Raw genomic sequence first — 22,355 nt, forward strand, 5'->3', positions numbered from 1 at the left:
TTCCATAGAAAATACTGAAGGAAAATTGTCAGAGATTCATGTTTGTGCACATTGGCTATTATAAGTTTCTTTGATGATGTTGATGATGATTATGAATTATATAGCACCCTTTAATATGTGGATATAATCAAAGGTGCTTTACATGGAGTTGTGAATGACAGATTGATGATGATTATGATTTATATAGCGCCCTTTAATATGTGGATATAATCAAAGGTGCTTTTACATGGAGTTGTGAATGACAGATTGATGATGATTATGAATTATATAGCACCCTTTAATATGTGGATATAATCAAAGGTGCTTTACATGGAGATGCTACTCAGATTGCTTTTATGCAATTTACAAGCATGAGAGATGGTTAGTATGAAGTGTAGGCACTAAGGATGGTCACTGCCAGGGTTTCTTTTTACGTCCTCAGTGGTTCTTTTATGTACCCCAATTACTGTATGTTAGGAAGGTTTTGAAGACTTGAAGGTCTAAGGTCTAACCATATACAAGTATAATCACAAAGGGCAGCACCTTCTCCTCAGTTATTTTGAGACCCTAAGTGTGGGTCTGGCCGAGGCTTAAACCATGACCGCACCACAGACTGACGCTCTTAACAAGTGAGCTAGCCAGGTGGCGGTTTGTTTGAGTTTGTTTCATATTAACATAACTCATAGCATTTACTGGTAAACAAACAATAATACTAAAAAAAATGAGTTAAAAACAAACAAACAAAAAATTACAAAAATAGAAAACCAATTGATTCCTAAAGTATTTATTAGGAATAATTTCTTTGTTGTTAGCTTAAGAAGAAAATTATTTATACATAATCGAGATGTTTTTGGTTAAATCTATGAGTGTTTAAAGGAAAATTAGACTTGTTTAAATATATACATTGTACATCTTGTCAGCTAAATGATCCACTAGTTGTTTACATGCATATACCCGATTCTGATCACTAGATGCAAAATTTAAGTAAAGGTATTTTGACTCTGAAAGCTACTACAAATAAAACCAGGTACATATAAGTTTACATGAGTTTTGGTTTTGTTATTAAGAGTAATAAAATGGTGAATATAAATTTTTAAAAGAAGTGGATTTTTGACCATCACTTGAGGTCGATCGTGTTTCAACTTGTAGCTTACTCGCAAATAAAATTATTCTTTTAGAAAATGTTTATTACTTTCGAAACATAAATCAACCAAGGGAACCGTAAGAAACAAGTAATCCTGAGCAAAGATTGGGTCTTAAATGAAGCAATTTGATTTGAAAGAAGTCATTAAAATGACGTCCGTACGAATGTTCACGTTTAAGGAGGCTAACGCCGCGACAATCTAATTACTTATGCTAAAATCTGGATAGTAATTGGGATTGGAGTTCCAGTTCAGTTGTTTAATGACTTTGATCAGTATGGCTTAAATGCTCTGCCTTAAACGGCCTGACGATGACGTTTTAACCCCGTCTCTAGACCATAATCCTTTTCACACTGCTTTTGTTCTTAAATTATGAGTATTGTTCTTGTATTCTCTAAGGAATCAAAAATTTTAATATGAAAGAATTTTAAAAACTATTATTGTATAGAGTCGGGGGTAAAACGTCATCTCGCTTCAGGCTTATACTGCTGTTCGAAAGTTTGCACTTTTTAGATACCTAGAGACTTAGATACTTGTGAACTTTCCCAACCAGGTAACCTGGTCTACCCTGCCACCAGGGTCTTGTTGATTCAATTTCCGATTCACATTTTCTTTAGTTGCTCCCTTCGGCCTGACAGATGCTATTTTCTATGAATTTACTCACTTCATCCAACATGCTGGCAATGGATTTCTCTCCACATATTTGATGTAGACATTGACGACTTAGCCCCAAGCGCTGCATTGAATTCTGTATGTTTCCTATTGCCTTGAAACTTATCTCCTCTTGCTCTACAGAACATTGTGCTAATGTGATTTTCATCTCTTCAACCAGCTTCCTAAAACCCTCATTCTGTATGATATCATTGTCCTCAGCTACCTTGAACCAGAAAACACGTCCTGCATGGATAATATTAGCATTAAGGTGTTTTTTCTCACTCCAGTCAGGCTTGGGTATATCTTTCGGCCAAATCTCCTCGATCTTTTTAGCCAATTTTCCTAGCTGATTGGCTTCGATGTTGCGTAGTGATTCTATGGACCTCAAATCAGAGATTACCTGTACATGGTCAAGTCGTGGAACAAAAGTGGTTTCATCATTTGCATAGCAATCAAAGCGAATGTTACCAAGCGAAACGCCATTTACGTAAGGCAAAATCCTTCTTATTTTCTTACTATGTTCTTCATCTTTTATTTCTTCATCGTGTATTGACCCAACGTTTTCCTGAACATTGCCAAAATAGTTCAAAACTATTGAAATGGTATACCGCTTTCTTGCCGAGACAAAAGACCTTGCTATCTCCCCTACACCAGTGATCAGTGGACCTAATTCTTCTTTAATGTTAATAGGACAATCACCTTTAAGTGGTAACTTGAGACGCAAGGCCCGGAACAGTTTTTGAACAGCCTCCAAGTCTTTCTGGAACTCTTTCAGTTTCTTATCTTTAAAATCGTTAGGGTTGAGAAGCATGAACCTTAAAACTTGAAGGCCAGTGATCTTGTCCTTTCGCTCACCAGTTTTAGACACAGTCCCATAAAACATAACCATAGCCTCAAATTCCTCTTTGCATTTTTTAAGGTTCACATCGATGTCACCTTGAACGATCTTGTCGTATTCATTGTTGATAATATCAGCGATTGTATCTCTTTCTTCCTTCTCTAAACGTTCCTTTTTGTCTTTTTCATCCTTCCTTCTGATGAAAATGTACACATAAACCAGACCAAACCATGTTGTAAAGAACTGTAAAATTGAAAACACCAGATATGCGATGTCTCGGCCTGACCCAAACGTGGGGTCACTCGACTCTTCGCAGACAACGGGTTTATTAGTTGCGAAGTTGGTGGTGTAGCTCATATTTATCGCCATCATTCTCAAAGCGTGCACTAATAAATCCGCGTCTGTTTTACTAGTGTAAACTAAAGACCGCGTGTAGTGTCGACCTCGTGTCAACTGATTCTAGGAAAATTCACTGCAGGGGGTTCACACGGAAGTTGTTGGAAGGCATGCGCAGTCTCGAAAACAGTGATTCAAAAACATCATTCTATCATACATGCAAACGGAATGTACGCATTTATGCAATTTGACTTTTTTGGACATATTTGACCAGATACCACCACTTTCGTAATTGTGATTATCATTATTATTATTAGCGGAGCTCCCGCGCGCGGGCCGAAGGAAATGGCAATGGTATATAAGACCCCCACCCTCCCCCTAGCTCGCTTATTATTTTTTTAACAGCTTTATTGGGAAACTAATATTGCAATGTGTTGAATAGAAAAATAACTAATAGCTAATTAGTATCATCATCATCATCATCTTTTTATTATTTATATCATCATTATCATCATCATCATTATTGTCATAATGTCAGTCTCAAGCTCCTAGTTTAGTGGCTTAATTTAAGTGCTAAAACAAATGGTTGAAAATATTCGGAGAATTTCAACATATCTTTTCTGGTTAATAAAATAATTCTTGGAAATCGTGCTAAGATGAGCGCATGCGTTATTAATGCGTACGAAGTTAAGAAAGATCGATATGAGACTGTTGTTGTTCGAACTGAGGCCTTGAAAGTTAATCTAGTTGGCTTAGCTCGAGAACAGAGCCGGTCTGAGAGGTAAGAAATGGTTATAATCTCACTTTGAAGTTTCAAGTTTTTGTCCTTTTAAATTCCCGGTCTCGATGTTTCGTAACGGGAAGTTTTGAATTCCCGGAAGTTAAGGTGGAACCAAACTAATTCAGAGCGAATTTTGGACAATTTCGTTCTCGCTCCCTTCGCAAAACTATTGCGTCAATTTAATTGCATTTTTCATATAAGGTGCTTGGATTATTCTAGATTCTAACAGTGTATTTTATTTTAAGATTTTTTAAATGTTTAGCCAATTACGGCCGAAAATCGAACAGTGCTATTTTTAGTTTTTGGCTTTTTTCTCCTCATCCCCAGGTACGATTTTTCTGAAATTTTCAAAATCTTATCATCTAGTACTATTACAGCCGGTGTATAAATTTGGATGGAAAGTCTTGGGCAGAAAAAAAGTTATGACGCCGCTTGAAAATTCGATCCAAAATTTGAAGCATATAAGACATCGCGCTGTAAACATTACCATTGAATGGATTGCCTTGAAGTTTTCACATACCTATTTCCAAGTATTGCGGATGAGCCTTAGGGAGCGGTCATTAATTATTGGGGGGGGGAGGGCCGGTAAATTATTTGAAACTAGGGATCAAAAATTTTGGCTCCACATAGAATTTGAGCCTAAAAATTTTGGCCCCCTCTGACAAGACAGCCCAAAAAATTACAGCCCTCCCCCTCCTATAAATAGCTTTAATTTTTGTATATAAATCTGGAACGTTGCAAACTATAAGCATACATAGCAGTTAGATCATATCAAACTTATTCCATACATTTATGAACATTTGCTCTTTTTAGCGCCTAGGCCTACGCGGACACATTTTAATGTACTGCGCATGCGAATCAATCCCATATATGGATTTTCAAAATGGCGGACACGACTCGTGTAAAACGTGAGTCAAAATTTCCAGTGAGGTATATGCAGGAATTTTCCTCGGATTTTGCTTCAAAGCAAAGAAAATCGTCAAAGAAAGACAATAATCTTTATGACGTGGTAGTAACTGAGGTAGATAAGTCAAAGAAGCGAATAAAAATCCACTATGTTGGGTATAGTACAAAGTATGACGAGTGAAAATCTTTTGGAGATGGAGCAAGCTTTCCCTTTGTTCGTCATGAAAAGCTGAATATACCTTCCGCAGATTCAATTGGAGATAGACAAGAAATATTCCATGGACAATTATATCGGGAAATCAAGAGAAAATTGTTTTCTGGTCGAAGGGATGATCCAGCTGTACGCATAGAGCTTAGGGTTGAGCCAGATGTGTTTGAAGGAGCACTTGCCACAGTAGTAAGAGGTATTAAAGAAAGACAAAAGACTATTTACGGGCTACCATCCAACAGACTCATTGACAATTTCCTTGATAAAAAGTGGGATGAGCGCATTTTTAATGGTAATGGAGACTTTGCCTTTGTAATTAAAGGAACAGTTCGCTACTGGCTTTCAAAATCTAATCCTATAGTAGAATATAAGTTAATTGGAGATCAATATGTGAAGTCTGAGATTGAAGAAAGAAATTTTATTGTATTTACATTTGTTCGTGGTTATGGAAATCGTTACAATTACAGTACATTTAGTTCATAATACTAGAAATAACTTGAGAAAAAATATTTGATGAAACATAATTACATAATTATAGATAAGAATTAACAACAATGGAATAAGTAAAAATACATTTCTTTGCCAATAATTAATAATTTTGGTATTAGATTATGCTTAATATATACATATTTTTTTAGAGGCAATATAATAGTCTGAAGAAGCAATATTTTTTACTGTTGTTTTGATTGCAATATAGCTCTACATTGATGTTTTGATTTATATTAATGAAGATTCAGAACATCATTTTTGATACAAGGTATGTTTAAATATCTAGCACATTAACTGTTGTGTTAGAATGTTGATCATCACAGTGAATACCCTATACCCAGTGAATAACCTATTAAAAACTTTATTGTGCAATTAGGCATTTTTTTGTCCATACATTATTTACTCTCTCAAGATGTGCACAACAAGTTTGAAAGCCACAGTTTGCACATTTCTCAGTGCAAGTCTTAATATTATGGCAGCTTTTTGAGCAGTTTTTACATTGATATGTGGCTTTAACTCTCTCACAGCCTTCTGCTTCAAGGAAGTGAATTCTGTTTTTCTTTAAAAAGAGTTGTTTCAAAGCAGAAATACCTCTATGATTGGTAGATCTAAAATAATTTTTCGATGCATTGTCATTAAATTTTTCCATCCCTTGTTGTGTAAAATATGCGAGATTCTTGTACAGTGATAGGAACTCAGGAACATGGGCATACAGCGCATGCATATAGGGTGTCACATCTTTTGCCTGATACAAAGAGAGAAATAAGGAGAAGAAATTTCTGATTTTGCATTTCAAATTGATAATGCTTTCCTCAGATGAAAATGTAAGTTTGAGGTCCCCTATGATTTCTATGAAATCAATCCAGAGTTTTTCAAGATCATTACATTTGTCATAAAATGGAAGAAGTGTAGAAAAGTTAATATGCTGAAATAAAATAAGTTTTTCAGGGCCAGTTAGATCTCTATATTCTAATTTTTTAGTATCTTTGTTGATTTTCCATGAAAATGATATTCCAATGTTGTTTAGAAAGGTTTCATAGCCTGTCATGTGCTTGTACTTATCCCTTTGAAATCCATTTGGAAATTTTTTTAGCTTGTCAACTGCATCCTGCCTTCTGAGTTCTCTAATCAGTAGCTCAATTAAATTATCTGATATTCTTAGAATAAATGTAAGTTATCAATAATTACATGATCAATAGGAATAAAAGGGAAGAGAGGAACAGCTTTACAATTAAATTTTTTAGACTTGGCATGATTAGATATTTCATCAAGGGATCTTGCTCCTTGCTTTGAATCACTAATTGACCATGTTTTAGTAGTATCATGCCTTTCCATTCTTGGGCACTTGCACCATATGCATATGCATGATCTTGGTTTGCCTTTCCCAACCCACAAACTAAAGCTAAAAATTTCCAATCCCCACCCAGAAAATATTCTATGTTATATGTTATATTATTGACAGTAATTTCTTTTAATTTAGACATTTCATTCGTAAGATCAGAAAGGGATATTCTTAAGTTATCATAATCTTCTTGTATTTTTATGACTGCTAGTATATAATTACCTTTCTCTCCCATAGCAATATCTTTTTCGTTTAAAATTGTATAAGTAATGTTTTCATTTTTAAAGTCCTTCCAACATTAGTCCCATCACCACTGATTTTGACCTGTATGGTATTTCCTTCCAGCAGTTCTCCCTGTTTCTGTAGCCTTTGTATTTGCTCTTCTAAACTCTTAGCAAATTCAATCTGAATACCTTCAGCATCACCAGGGGTTGGCCTCACTTCCCATTGACCATTTAATGCTTGCATCCTCTTTACCATTTTATATTGACATGAAATTTCCTTGGATTTTTGAGCAAGTTCATTCCATGCTTCATTGGAAAGATTGAATTTGTCTTTGATATATAACCAGGTATTCAGTTCATTGATGTCATCACTAGTCAATTCTTTTGTTGGGGCGTTAGTAAAATCTATATCTTGTTCGTTAGCTAGCTCAAAAGTCTCAAACATTCCGGTATCAGGATTAAAAACTTCAACTTTCGTAGCCATAAAATTATAAAGGCCAAGAAAGGATAGTGTTGTCTTGCATTGTTCTTTCAAACTAGATCTTATTCTTGTCCTTTGCTGTGGGGAGTATTCATTAAAAGTTTTATTTTTTTCTGGACCTCTCACTTTGTTTTGTTTTCTGGCAACTTTTAGCGCTATTGCTCTGAATTGTTTCTTATAATAGTTCCTTTGTTTTTCTGTTCTTTTTAAGGCGTCCGTGAGTTTTTCTTCGTGTAGTTTTTTAACCTTTTCTTGGACTAATGATTCTTCAAGTTTTCTTTTTGTTTTCCTTAATTCTCTATTTTCCTCTTTAAGTTTTCCAACATCTAACTCGTTGTAATATATTTTGAACCGATAGGTCTTTCCATTTTTCCACGAGTCTAAAATTTTCTTTGCCAACCTGCCACCGCCTTTTAACCGTGCTGCTTTAACTTTTGCTTGTAAATTGTAAATTTGAGTTTTGATCGCACTGATAATTCTGTTGTTGACGGTGATCCCTTTAAGACCCGATTCGTCCAGAACCTTTTCAACAATAGTCTTCAATGCCGACTCATAGCTTTCTCCACCATCGCGTTGTATTTTTTTCGACAATGTATAAATCAGAAAGCTGAAATTGTAAAATTAGGAAACATAATTAAAACTATAGTATTCCCGCGCATTTCCAGAAATCAATTCCAACGCTACTTACTTATTGATTTCGTGGAAAAAATGAGGAAATTCTGCTCCTTTCGAACCTCCTTCGGAAGATTGCTCTCCAAGTGCTTCGACAGTAGGGGCAGCGAAGAGAATCAGTACGAGAGAGGCAAGAAGTATAACATTCGAATTCATTTTGACCGCGTAAAATCCTTACGAATGTGGGTCTGTTTTACATCAAAATGCGGGTTTTTCCATATACTAATCAATTCAGCTGCTACCTTTTTGATTTGTTGATTTTGGAGCTATTTATAGGGGTTTTTGTGCACGTACGTGTGCTGAAATATGAGGAAAGCCATACGAACATTGACCTCACCGATGATCAAAAATTCCAAATTGACCGGGGTAAAAAATAATCTACGAGATCCAGAAAACTAAAAACATTGAAAGGAGATGTTATTCTATCGTTTTCCGTTGCTACCTTTTTCATATTGTTAGAAGAGATGAATATATCCAACAAAATGTACAAAAAAATGTTCAAAATTGCGTGTTTGACCGTGATTTAGGAGGGGGCGTGAGCGTCAGTTTCCTTTTGTTGACCTTTTGTTAAGCGTAAGTTTCATATGTTGATATGTGGTGTTGCTTGCGAGGCACTTATTCTTTATAAAATACATCGGTTTGAAAATGTTATGATGGAAAAGTATAGAAAAAAGTAGTTAATAGTTTTAGTTAGTTCTTATGCCAAAAAAAAGTTTAGTCAGCAACACTTGCTCTCTCCCTCCAAGTTCTGCAAACTCTTCCTGATCTTGTGGTGTTCAACAGACTAGCAATTTGTTCTTCTTCTTGATGCAATTCATCTTCAGTGTCTGAAGAGGATAATGATGAAAGATCATCGTCATCGCTTCCAATCTCTTCAACCACTATATCATCATCCTCATCTTGGTCATCATCATCACTGTCGTCAGTCTCTTAAAATCTATTGTTTAGTAGGCTGTTGAGTTGGCAAAAGTGACCAAGCAATATCCATTGTCACAGCATCCACTTTTTCGATTTTTTTTTTTTTTTTGCTCCCTGGAGATTTTAATCGCTTGTTTTCTATATACATGTCGAGTACTGACATCTTTAATTTTTTCAGACCTCCATCCCTGTATAAACCTTCCAATTAAAGTCGTTGAAACATTTCTTCTTTTCTTCCTTCCTTGTAAGTTCTCTGGTCTCTGCCCTCTTTTTTTTCCTTTGCTCCAGATGATGATATTCTAAGTATTGTGCTACTAGCCGTTTTTCAACCACGTACTTCTCAAACCACATGACTCACACTCTATCAAACAGAACTTAGAACATATAAAAAGTATCAAAGAATCACTAACTACTCTTAAGAACGTCCTCAAAGAACATTTACGAAGTACCATTCACTCGTCGGGTAGAATTCTGACAGGACAAAAAACTACACACGACTTTGATGAACTGATCATTACACCCTCAAAAACTTTGCAAGAAGAAATGAGGTTGTTACAAAACCGACTTATCAAGCTTTTGGATGATTGCACATCGGCATTTCGTTTCAACTTCTCCGCAATGAAGAGAAAATCGCGAGCACAAAAACAGAACAATCGAAAAAAGAAAAAAAAAAAGGAACACAGCTAGAAAAAATGCTAGAACTGTGCAAATAATTAAGAAAATAGCCTCATCAGTTCAAGGCGACGATGTTTGTACTCATCAAGATTTGCAGGATCCAATTATCATGAAACTTGGTAAAAGAGAGAGAAAATGGGCAGTAGCCCTCATATCTAAATCATCACCTCACCTGGATGAAAGAGCAAAACAACATTTACGCATGCTGTTGAATCAAGATATAAATGTTGAAAAAACTATGTAGATAATGATGATGAAGAGCAAGGGTTAGATTATGATAATTATGATAATAATAATGATGATAATGGTGAGGATGATGATGTTGATGATGACGACGACGATGATGGTGATGATGTCAGCATTGATGATGAGAGCAATTTATAATGATAATAATAATAAATAGAGGATATTACATGGGCGCGCGGAGATACGACATTTATCTTCGAGTGTTGAAAAGATCTCTCACAAGTGAGCGTAGCAAACGAGTGAGAGATTTTCAACACGAGAAGATAAATTGCGTATCTCCAAGCAGCCATGTAATATTCTGTTTATTATATAATTATCAATGAAGTATGTTTTGGCTTTTTCAGGCAATTCTTTCCGTGTATTTTGAATAGCCATCGCAATGGTGTTATTTTCACGTGTGAAGATATCAATTTTTCGAAATAGAGAAAAATAGATATTTCATAGTTAGTTATATAATAAAGACAATTTACGTAACAATATTTATACCGATTTATAGAAATAGTTATGATTTAGGTTATGGTAATTATGATAATGTTGTACGTGATGATGATGATGTTGATTACAATAATCCTGATAATCAAGGCGAAGAATGTGGATTTAGATGTTCGTTTTAATAAATGGTCATGATAGTGTTGAGGTTGATAATGGTAGCAGCAATGAAAGTACAACAATCGCAGCTCAATCATAGATATTTTTACATTTTTGCGAGTTTATAGTGTGTAGAACAAAACATACATATGAAGAAAAAATGGTTTGGACGTGTTATTACTCTTATTAATAATGTTTTTAATGAAATCAATAGAATTTGTCTGCATACCAAAAAAGTCAGAGGCTTATACTCTGTAACTAGCTTATAGGTGGGATACATATTGAACAGGAGGTTTTTGTGGATTATATGGGGGCCCAGAAAATTGCGACCCTCCCTCTAGCATGCGCCCAAAAATTTTTGGCCCTCCCTAATGGAGGGCCCAAAAAATCGCAGCCCTCCCCATAAATTTACCGGCCCTCCCCCCCCAATAATTAATGACCGCTCCCTTACGAAAAATCAGCATCAAATCTTAAAAACTCATTGAATAAATGTTTTTTTACTAATTGTCGTTGTAAACCTCAAAAATGAGAGTTTTGCTAAAAATCACATTTTCGCCTTTTTCTTCTAAACGGCTTCAAGTTTTTTCTTAAACTTCCTACATCAATAGACCAGAGCTTTATCTAGATGGTAGTGAAATTTCTACAGCTCGTCCTATCCGTACCCACCAAAGAGCTCAAGGCAATCCATTCAATGGTAATGTTTCTGCAGCGCGATGTTTCATATGCTTCAAATTTTGGATCGAATTTTCAAGCAGCGTCATAACTTTTTTTCTGCCCAAGACTTTCCATCCAAATTTATACACAGGCTGTAATAGTACTAGATGATAAGATTCTGAAAATTTCAAAAAAAATTGTACCTGGGGATGAGGAGAAAAAAGCCAAAAACTAAATATAGCACTGTTTGATTTTCGACCGTAATAGGCAAAACATTTAAAAAATCTTAAAATAAAATACACTGTTAGAATCTAGGATAATCCAAGCACATTATATGAAAAATACAGTTAAATTGACGCATTTGTTTTGCGATGCGAGCGAGAATAAAATTGTCCAAAATTCGCTCTGAATTAGTTTGGTTCCACCTTAAATCAGCTTTTTGTCAAAGGAAAGCTAAAAAAATTGCAGTGTTTTGATCGTTAAAATATAAACTAATATAAGGGTATAGTTTGCTTAAAATAAAAGTAAGAAGTACACACGCACCGATCGAACGAGTAACACTGACGCTGAATCGAATTAATCTGGCAAAAACGAATCCATTTATCTGGAGATTTAGGAGATAAAAATTACAATATAGTTTAATGCCAGTAATTAATTGTGATCCTTTGATTGATTGTCGTATCGTTAATTTGCTTTAAATGATATTCTGTACTTCAGCAACATTGTGTTTACATCGATCCTTTGGAATGCAAGTGCCTTGCGTTATGTACGTACGATTAGAACGCATTATTTATCATCAGAAAGTGAATAAGCAAACGAATATTCAAGATTCCAATTTCAACTCTTTGATTTGTAATAGCTTTACGTAATTCAACAAAGAATAAAAGAACGAGGAATCTCAGTTATACTGAAATACGCGACGTGACTAGAATGCGGGTAACGGGTAACGGGTAACGGGTAACCATATAAAAAAGAATAAAAGTGAAAAAACTGACTTGATGTTTATCTAAACGGCAAACGCTGAGAAGTTTAGACGTCGAGAAAACAACATGTGCATGTACTTTCCATTTTTAATCTAAATTGTATTTTTGTAAAAGAAATAAAAAACTTGCTTTGCTGTGAAGTTGGGTTGCACTTGGGTTTTGGCAGAACACTCCAGAAGTATTGATAAGCACTCCAACATGCACCATGCTTCTCTTAACCTGTATCCTTTATATCTGCTTAACAGAACATAGTCACATTTTCTGTTTCTTCATTAGTCTGTTAGAAAAAGAAAAATTTGAATGATTGTGCCCTTCCTTACAGCTTTCTATTTACCAGTTCAATATTCTTTGATATTTTCACATTTATAGAAAGTTCAAGATCTTAAGGTGAAGTGTTGGAATAACCTTGCTGCTGCACAGCTCAAGGTAAATATCTCTGGCATGAGCATCATCATTGCCATCATCTTCAATCATTGTCATCATCAATCATAATCAGTCATTATCATCATCAATCATTGTTACCATCAATCATTGTAATCATCATCAACCATCATCATCAATCATTGTCATCATCAATACATTCGCATCATCAATCATTGTCATCAATCATTGTCATCATCACCATTGTCATCATAAATACATTGTCATCATTATTATCACCATCACCATCATCACCTGCACAGTGATCATACATGATGTTTATGCAGTTGTCATCATTGTCTTCACTATCATTGTCATCATCATCGTCATCATATGCTATTGTCACACAGTTATTTTCTTGAAGTTTAACAGGTCAAGGCTCTTACATCATAAATGCACAATTGTCATCATCACCATTATCATCATTACCACCACCATGATGACAGTTACGTTTGTCATGTACAGTCATGTTTTTCTATGCTTTTTACAGTGTGAGGCTTTATTACTGCAGCCCTCATATCATGTGTGCATCATCACCACTATCATCATTGCCACCATCAACAGCAATCATCCTCATCATCATCATCACTATTACTATCATCAACAGCAATTATCATCACTATCATCACTATAACTATTGTCATCACCACCAACATCATCATCAGTGACTTGTCATACAAAATGCGTTCTTTCTATGATTTTTACAGGTCAAGGCTTATATTGCAGCTCTTACATCATGCACTAATGTTCTGAACATCAATCCTGATAATGTCAAAGCTCTCTTTAGAAAAGGCAAGGTAAGGGTGAGGCTTTATCAACAGCAAAAATTTCAATTGACAAATGCCATAAACTCATAAGAATTATGTCATGTACATCCTTGAGAGGAGGATATTTCAACATGGTCAGTAGGGCAAGTCTCAGTAGGGTGTGTTGGTAGGTTGTCAGGTGTTGGTGGGCTGTCAGGAGGGTGTTGGTGGGTTGTCAATAGAATGATACATTGTTACCCAACAACTTACCAACACTTTTCAAAGGGTTGTTAATCTATCTTCCAGGTGCTTGCCGCACAGGGTGATTTACAACAGGCAGTCACTTGCGTCAAGAGAGCTGTCCACTTGGAACCCACCAACAAAACTATACGTTCTGAGCTTTCCACTCTGAAACAATGTCTAAGTTCTCAAAACCAAAAAGAGAAAGATATGTATGAGAGAATGGTGGACGGCCTTGGAGGAATGGAAAAGAACAAATCCAAGCCTTCTGTAAGTTGACATTAAATTATTATTAATAATTATTAGTCTTTAAAAAAAAGAAACCTTAATTGACCTGTTTACTTTTGGAGAAATGTTTACCCATTTCAGACCATGTGTTATTCTATTCAGAATAAGATTCTTTGAGTTAGCTTTCATATTTATGTTGTCTTCTCGTGTGCAAATGTTAAACAAAGAAAAGATACTCAAGGGAATGACACATGCAGGGTTTTTGAATAGCACAGCACAAAAATGATGTCATAAAAATGAAGACAAAGGCAAAGATCAGACAAACAAACTTATACTTTACTTAAAGCAGATAATTTTCATAGCCAATCGCAGTAGATCTTAGTTTAAATGGGTTATTATGCTAACTTTAAGTAAAAATAATAAAATCGGTTCGTATAATACTAATTGCGGTTAAATAAAATGCAATGTTTGTCTGAGTTTTCAAGCTATTTTTAGAATCTGCGTACTGCGCTATTGTTTTGAAGTAGGTGGTCATTCATTTTCCATTAGGTTTACAATTTTCCTATTTCAATGCTTCCTTCACAGATTTTCCCATGGTCACTAGTGTTTGGTGCTACTGTTATCGTCCTTGGAGGGATTGTCGCTGCGTTATACTTAAACAGACATTAAAAAAGTTTGCTGCAATGACAGCTTGGGAGAGTCAAAAGAGAGATCAATTGAGGCTAATACTTCACGTATCATCCCTCATGATTGTTAGCTGGAAAGTTTTATATCAAAGTTATTCGCTTAAATGTGCTAAATCATAGTCAAACTGTCATGTCTCGCAGCCACTGTTGTTTATAAACTATAAATGTTTGATCAGAGGCCCTAAATTTAGTTTGTTTTAGTACTTTCTATTTCTAACCCTGTGGTGTTCCCTTGAATATAGTTTCTTTCTTCACAAGCTTTTGGAAAAATCATGAAATTCTACATTTGTTGTGGAGATAAAATAAGATCTTGGTGGGCGTCAATCAAAGCGTTTCATTGACATTGTCAGAAAGCACTAAAATTTTAAAGGCGACACATAATATCATGGAAATGCCTTGATTGATGTCCAACAAAAGCAACTGATAAGGTCTCTTCTCTTCACCGCATTTGTCTGTGTTTTCTGCCCCTGGCGGGTCTAATAGCTTGCGCAGTTTGTGTATGTGAATGTGTGTGAGAATTATATATAAGATATTTAAAGTTATCTAAGTTAATTAGCTATTTTTACAGATTCATACTTATATTATATTTTATTTATTTAATTTATTTTATGCACGACCCCACAAGCTTTTAGCTTTAAATTTTATCGTGTTTAAATAAAGGTATTCTATTCTATTCTATTCTATTCAAATTGAGCTGCCGTTGTTGCATCTCTGCACATAAGCAGAGTGTTATTCTTACTAGGCAGTTATTCGCATTGAAGTGGTCGTCTCTCGATTAATGAAAATCCAGAAGAAAATGATTTGAATAGGCAATATGCGTCAAAGCTCTCAAAGTACTCTGGGAAGCCAAGTGCTGCAAAAATAAAACAGGGAAATCAAAGGAACTATGAGGAAAAAAAGTCATTTTCATCTGTTTAAATACTTAGATTTCCATAGAAAATATTGAAGGAAAATTGTCAGATGAATTTTTTAGAGAAGGTGAAAAAGCACAAATGCTCAGTTCTGATTCATGTCTGTGCACATTGGCTAGTATTATAAGTTTCTTTGTTTGAGTTTGTTGCACATTAACATAACTCGTAGCATTTACTGGTAAACAAACAATAATACTCAAGGGAATGGAACGAGGTCTGAAATGGTGAAATATTCCCCTACAGCTTGTCTTTTACATCTACAAATTAGAAAAATACCAATCCTATCATAAGTTGTGCTTCTAACGTAAAGATTAACAAAAAAACCAACCTTGTTCCCAGGGCCCTCACATGGAGGAGAGAGAGAGGGCCCTGGGAACGAGGTTGCAAAAACAAAACAAACAAACAAAAAATTACAAAAATAGAAAACCATTTGATTCCTAAAGTATTTATTAATAATGATTTCTTTAAGTTGTTAGCTTAAGATGAAAATTATTTATACATAATCGAGATGTTTTTGGTTAAATCTATAAATGTTTAATTGGAAATTAGACTTGTTTGAATATATACATTGTACACTTTTATCAGCTAAATGATCCACTCAAATTGCTCACATGTGAAAAGCATTACAGACTTATGCTAATTGAATATTTAACACTCAAATGGCTTGAGATCTTCAAATGGCTTGATTCTAACCACCATCAGTAACCTTACGATCTTCACTAACTATGCGCTTGGGCTACCTGTGCATCACTCTTATCATCATAAGAAAAATTGCTTACATGTGGAAGCCATTACAGACTTGTGCTAGTGGAATATATAACACTCAAATGGTTTGTTACCTTAGCCAATCAAAATGCACGACAGCTAGTGCCAAATGAACCATTCAAATTGCTCAGATATTTCCTTACATTGGATTCAATGCATTGCTCTTTACAGTACAGTAAAAACCCGCATAAATGAACACCCATTTTTGGAGTTGAGGCTGATTTTGTTCTTATTTAACGGGTGTTTACTGAAAAATCAGCCTGAAGATGTTCTTATTTTTTTAAGAACACTTTTTAATTTTTCAGGCTGATTGTGTTCTTATTTACATGGTACTTAAAACGCCCAAATTCAGGCTGGGTGTTCTTAACCCACTTGTTCTTTTATGCGGGTTTTTACTGTATTCACAATGCACCCATCACTGAATTCACATGATGGAGAGATATGAAACAGTTCGCACTTCACCACCATTATTTATTTTCACCTTTTCCAGTGATTATGTTTAACATGCTTACTACAAATATTTTCACAACTTTTTCTCTCATTGTCTTCTTCCCATTTTGGTGATTCTCTTTCCCATTCCAAAATACCTGAATCCTAGGCTCAGTGTTTCAAATCCCATTTCTCCAGTTCCCATTTTCAAATGAATATAATTGTAATTTATTCATCTCTCACAAGTGTTTTGTTTCTTGCTCAGATTGCATCATTAATAGTAAGCTAGGCTGAGAACTGAAGCTCTTTTTGGTTTTGACCTTTGAAACCATAACTTCAATGAGATTCTTTCCAATTTTCATTTTATGGGCATTTCCTGCTTCGGGCCTGAGGGATGCTTTCATTGATATTTTTACTTACTCTTTCCAACATGTTGGCAATGGATTTCTTTTTATCTATTATTGTGATTTTTTACCCTTTAAATCACGTATTGACCGTATTATTATTTACATTGCCGATTTATTAATCTTTCCATTTTGCAAATCAGAATCTTGAAAAAGTGTGATTTTCTTCATCTCATCAACCAGTTTCCCAAATCCTTCATCCTGTATGATATCATTGCTTTCAGCTTTCGAATCATAATATATGACAGCACAAAGGAGGCCCACAAAGAGAAAAGCAAGAAAAGTGGATTCAATTTATTTCTAGTTTTTTTTTCTCAGAAAAGCATGCAGCACAAACTATGCATAACTAACATAAACATGTGGTTAAGTCAAAATTGATACTCAAAGTGATATTCTTGCTAATGATATTTTTCTAGTACAGCTGTTATTCAGCACCAGACGCACCAGACTGTTATAACTCGACGGCAAAACATAAGGAAAACGCTTCAAAGAATTTTAAACGCCATACTTCTCTTACCTCATTGAAATAAGTTCAAAAGTAAAACCTTTGGCGCTAAATTTTTTTCTCTGGTGTCATATATTATGATTCGATTGGGGTCCCTGTGCATTCAAAATGGCGCCACAACAACACTAGTTGAACTGAGTTAAACTGTAAACGAAAGTTTACATTGTTCTTCCCACAGACATTCAAAGTAAAACATGGGACAGTTAAACATGGGATCGCAAAGCCTCAGGTAACACAATCGTTAAGTTTATATCCAGTTTCACTTTCATCTATTTATATATTTTAAACTGAATATACATTTCGCATTTTACAGTCTGTCGTTTCGCATTTTACAAATCTGTAAAATGCGAAATGACGGTTTCGCATTTTACAGATGTGTAAAATGCGAAATCCTCGTTTCGCATTTTATTGTGTCGTTTCGTTTCGTTTCGTTTCGTTTCGTTTCGTGGTTTATGGTAAGCCAATGTGTTGGGGACCAAGGACACCTTGGAGTCCGTTCGAAAGAGGCTTTGCACTGAATTGCCTGAATTATCATCTCAGCGATATGTTTTTCTTATCTTGGACATTCCTCTGACAACGAAGCAAGAATCAAAATATAAAGTAGGAGATTGCTGCTCAAAATCTAAAGGTGGCTTTATGGAAATAAAAATAAGCATCCAAAAGCCAGCTTCAGGGTTTTTCCGTGACAGTAAATTCGAACCCACGGCAAAAACTTCCACGTTTTGGATGCAATCCGAGGAACCGCCTCCAAAACAAGTTGGTCGCAAGGTCCATTCGATCAGCCCTTTCAGCGAAGATGAGATATCTGCAGCTACCGGGTTTTTATCTAAAGAAAGAATGCGCTTCCACAACAGCATGCTAAAGAAAATCATATAAGATAAGACCCTCGACACATGGGGTTTTCAAGCACTCCAGCAGGGTGTTATAGAGTCCGCGTGGATAATGAAAAAGACTGAACTTTTGAAATTGAAAGTGAGAGAGTTGCACATAAAGGATTATGTCAATAATGCGGGGAAAACCAGCACTGAAAGTGAGAGAACAATAGGCAAGAATTTAGATATCCTAGAGAAGTGCCATTTTGAAGTGGCAACAGGATATGCAAACTTTAGTTGTGAAATTAAAAGAAACGAGACTAAGAGGGAGGTGCTGGAAAGAGAGTTTGATGGGTATTTTTCTAGCTTAAAAAAGGCTCAAGCAAATCTTCAGAAGTCACTCGAGTCAACAGCACATTCATGTGCTTCGTCAGCTTCCAACTCGGGCAGTAACACAGACGCTGTAACCAGTGATGCCCAAAACATAGATCGAGATGACCTAGACTTCCTAGCCAGTGAAGTTAAAGATGTTTATGAGCTTTCAGACTTCTCAGAAAACGATAACTAGCCAGTCATATGAAGTTTTTAGACTGTTTTTTTTTTAATAAACTCTGAACTGAAATAGAAAGTAACTTAAATTATACACAACTTTACAACTAATTAGCACTAATATGATTCACAGGTTTAGTACGTGCACTCTATCACGGCAGTTATGAAATTAAGAGTTAAAAATGAATCGAATTGCTACTTTAATAGTTCTAGTTACCGAAGAAAAAGAAAAGCAAAGTGTCTTAACGTTCTTTAATATTTAGCGTTTGCCTCAAACATGGAATTATAGTTGACTATGTGGAAACCAAACTCTGGAATAAATGCCGACTCTCTAGAGAGCTTTCTACGGCTTAATATCGCTGTAATTTGTTTAGTTATATTCGTTCTATGAAATCAAATACATGCCTTGGAAACTCAGTTATGTCTGATGTGTTAGGGCTTATGTTATTACTAGTAGTAGGTCATATTAAGCTTTTAAAGTATTTTGCGAACTCAGACATTCCAACGGCTTCGGTTGTGAAATGCGTTTTTTCGCTGAAGTCTATCGACGATAGCGAAAAAACCATTTCATAGCAAGCGGTTAGAATGTCTGAGTTGGCAGACTGTAAAACAGCTATGTATTTTATTAGCTATTACTTTAAAGACTAAAAATAAAGTGTGTCGCTTTTTGTGTTGTTTAAAGCATTGCATTGTAAGCCCAATCCATTTATGGGTATATAACAAGTCCCAAAATGCATAATTTAACTCAATTAGCACTAAGAAATAAAATAAATCCAAAAAAGTATTTCTGTAATAAAATACTCTGGGCTCCTAAAAATTCTATTTCAATTCTGGTGGTTGTAACAAAGGAATGACTTCCAGTCAAAGCAGCAATCCAAATTTTTATTCACAATATTTTAGATATGACAAATACCAATTATTTACAATTTTTTTAAAATTCATTATACATACTTACTTACACACACACACGCACGCACACGCACACACACACACACACACACACACATACATACATACATACATACATACATACATATTTATTAATCCTATTAGTGATTTCACTGTACAGGATGCTAAAAGTCAGCTACTACAGGATAGAGGGAATAACTAAATTAAGCTGAAAAATAGCTATGGCTACGTAATACATATTATTATTTAAATTAAATGCTTACATTAACAATTGATATTAAGGTGACTGCCTACTTTTGGAAATTGACTTAAGCTTTTTTTAAAACTTCGATTTTCCGAATTGAAATTTAATGCTGATTCCAAATCTGGAAAGAAAATTAGGGTGTCCCGAGCTCGTTTTCGAGATAATCAGCATTTAATGGAAGCCTACGCACGAGCTTTTGGAGTAAAAATTGCGCCACCGGAAGTGATTAGAAAAAAATTAAGATTCATAAGATAATAGTTATTTGCAGACTATATGATTGCATGAATGAAGGCTAGTCAATCATTCTAAAATAATACATGGATATTTTCGACAAAAAGACAGAGAGATACATTGATTTGTCATATTTTGTAGTTTCGGTGCTCTTAAAAAATCTCATAAAGCGAACAAAAATCCCTACAAAAATCTATTTTTTCACGTGTTCCTGATTTAAACTTTTCCAAAAATGTTGATATAACCTAGATTTTAAGGAGTTTTTTCGAATGAGCTATCAAAAAATATAGAGTCCCGTGCAAAATTTGAGGGTTTTGCCCTGTTGAAGCTCAAAACGCGTATGGTTCTTCAATAAAATCTTGTAGATTTTTCAGCGGTTTTTGAGCGCGCGCTCATCGTGGGCTCAATTCGAACGTTCAAAAGTAGGCAGCCACCTTAAACAAAGAATTGAGTAAATAATAAATTATTTAATTAATTTAACTGACAAAATTCCAATGATTTAGCAAGTAGAGTCTCAGCCAGCTGGTAGACTGTTCCATAAAGGGAATATTATAGGGAAAAAAGAAAACTTATAGGCGTTCATATGGGCATAAATACATAAATATGTCTAAATTTGAAAGGCTGATTTGCTCTAGTTTTGGAATGTGAAAATTGAAAATTGCACAGAGCTTGGAAGAGATGGATAAATTAAGTTATTTACTGACTTGTACATTATTGATAAAGATTCTCCGTTTTTCAAGGCTGCCCCTGAACATTATTGATTATTGATGATCCAAACAAACTTCACAACCACCCCCCTCCCTTACCCCCTAAAGAATTCTTTGAAATTGTAGTCGCAACCCATGAAAAATTCTTTCAAATATATTTAATGTATCCCTAAAGAATTCCTTCTAATGCCCCTTCTTACCCCTAAAGAATTCTTCAATAGACCCAGCCATACCCCTAAAGAATTCTTCAATAGACCCAGCCATACCCCTAAAGAATTCTTCGCTATGAACCAGCCATACCCCTAAAGAATTCTTCGCTATGAACCAGCCATACCCCTAAAGAATTCTTCGCTATGAACCAGCCATACCCCTAAAAAATTCTTCGCTATGAACCAGCCATACCCCTAAAGAATTCTTCGCTATGAACCAGCCATACCCCTAAAGAATTCTTCGCTATGAACCACAGGCTTACCATCTGAAGTATCTGTGGTTTCGGATGTGGGGGCTCCCTGTGGTCTCTTGTGGCGTTCGCCCGTTAATAAAATTTTGAATATGCAGAAATTCGAAATATGCAGATTCTTTTCCGTTGTTTGGAGCGGAGGAGCAAATTCTCCTCTCCCCGGTAGACAGCGTAATCGATGCGTTGATATGAGCGAAGCGCTGATTGGCTGATTCAAACTAGGCTGCATATTTCGAATTCCTTCCGTCTCGAATGAGTCCTCTATCCTTTTACGGCGGCGAAAAAGGTCGAAAATCCTGCCTTTTCTGATAGAAAGAATTTGTCTATGAGCGTGAAACTCTGCTGAGGTATAGCTTAGGATCTCTTCGATCGTGCCGTGGTATTTTTTTGGTTAGATTTTTCTTGAATTTGAATTCTGATGGGCTAGATCGAGCGGTGGTCGAGTTTTGTTGCCTTCCTTCCCCTTTCTTCTCCTCTCTCACACACACAAACATAGCTCACATCAAACGCCAAAAACCGGCCTTAAAACGCATCGGACGAAGAAATAACACTCAAATTTCATGAAGTGAATGACTAAACTTTATCTTGACGGCATTTAATTCTTAGGAAGTTTTCAGAAGATGTATTTTTGATAAGCTGAAATCACTCGATAATTCAAAATTTTATTAGCGGGCGAACGTCATAAGAGACCACAGGGAGCCCACACATCCGAAACCACAGATACTTCGGATGGTAAGCCTGTGTATGAACCAGCCTACGACCGACTGTAGCGTGGTGGTTGTGTCCTCGATGGCAGAGATGTCTTCTGATCTATTGGCCAATAAGATGCGTTCTAGTATCTACCAATGACATTGCATGGTGATCGTGTCTTCGTATCGTCATCTCCCCTGGGGACCCGGGCTGGCAAGACTACGGACACGTTAACCACGCTACACTTACCAGAGAAAGTAGGCGGCTAGTCACAACTCTTGAAAATAATGTAAACCTCGAAGC

At 35.5% G+C, this 22,355-nt stretch overlaps 3 protein-coding genes across 3 annotated transcripts; 1 reads left to right on the plus strand and 2 right to left on the minus strand.

Annotated features, from left to right (window-relative positions):
• Positions 1-747: 747 nt before the first annotated feature.
• On the minus strand, positions 748-3,061 carry LOC148906694 (uncharacterized). The gene has a single exon (XM_089037883.1). It carries the CDS (start codon positions 2,983-2,985, stop codon positions 1,735-1,737), a length of 1,251 nt encoding a protein of 416 aa, XP_088894009.1. The 5' UTR covers positions 2,986-3,061; the 3' UTR covers positions 748-1,734.
• Positions 3,062-4,502: 1,441 nt separating this feature from the next.
• Positions 4,503-8,632, minus strand: LOC148906695 (uncharacterized). Its single transcript, XM_089037917.1, has 2 exons — positions 8,069-8,632; positions 4,503-7,987 (listed from the first exon to the last, which is right to left on the minus strand). The coding sequence occupies exons 1-2, from the start codon at positions 8,206-8,208 to the stop codon at positions 6,928-6,930; spliced, it is 1,200 nt and encodes a 399-aa protein (XP_088894043.1). The 5' UTR covers positions 8,209-8,632; the 3' UTR covers positions 4,503-6,927.
• A 2,472-nt stretch (positions 8,633-11,104) lies between these two features.
• LOC148906696 (peptidyl-prolyl cis-trans isomerase FKBP8-like) lies at positions 11,105-15,109 on the plus strand. Its single transcript, XM_089038100.1, has 5 exons — positions 11,105-11,173; positions 12,486-12,542; positions 13,244-13,333; positions 13,589-13,792; positions 14,336-15,109. Exons 1-5 carry the CDS (start codon positions 11,105-11,107, stop codon positions 14,417-14,419), a joined length of 504 nt encoding a protein of 167 aa, XP_088894226.1. The 3' UTR covers positions 14,420-15,109.
• The last annotated feature ends 7,246 nt before the right edge of the window (positions 15,110-22,355 follow it).

This window comes from Actinia tenebrosa, unplaced genomic scaffold, assembly GCF_029948245.1.
Source record: "Actinia tenebrosa isolate PJP-AT-01 unplaced genomic scaffold, QUT_ActTen_1.0 PGA_scaffold5__44_contigs__length_20552954, whole genome shotgun sequence".
In the NCBI taxonomy this organism is placed as follows: domain Eukaryota; kingdom Metazoa; phylum Cnidaria; class Anthozoa; order Actiniaria; family Actiniidae; genus Actinia; species Actinia tenebrosa.

Excerpts from the sequence above, each read along its gene's own strand:
- LOC148906694 (XM_089037883.1), bottom strand. The coding sequence starts at position 2,985 with ATGATGGCGATAAATATGAGCTACACCACCAACTTCGCAACTAATAAA.
- LOC148906695 (XM_089037917.1), bottom strand. The coding sequence starts at position 8,208 with ATGAATTCGAATGTTATACTTCTTGCCTCTCTCGTACTGATTCTCTTC. Across the intron at positions 7,988-8,068 it reads TTTTTCCACGAAATCAATAA|CTTTCTGATTTATACATTGT; the intron begins GTAAGTAGCGTT and ends TTACAATTTCAG.
- LOC148906696 (XM_089038100.1), top strand. The coding sequence starts at position 11,105 with ATGGTAGTGAAATTTCTACAGCTCGTCCTATCCGTACCCACCAAAGAG. Across the intron at positions 13,334-13,588 it reads CTCTCTTTAGAAAAGGCAAG|GTGCTTGCCGCACAGGGTGA; the intron begins GTAAGGGTGAGG and ends TCTATCTTCCAG. Across the intron at positions 13,793-14,335 it reads AGAACAAATCCAAGCCTTCT|ATTTTCCCATGGTCACTAGT; the intron begins GTAAGTTGACAT and ends CTTCCTTCACAG.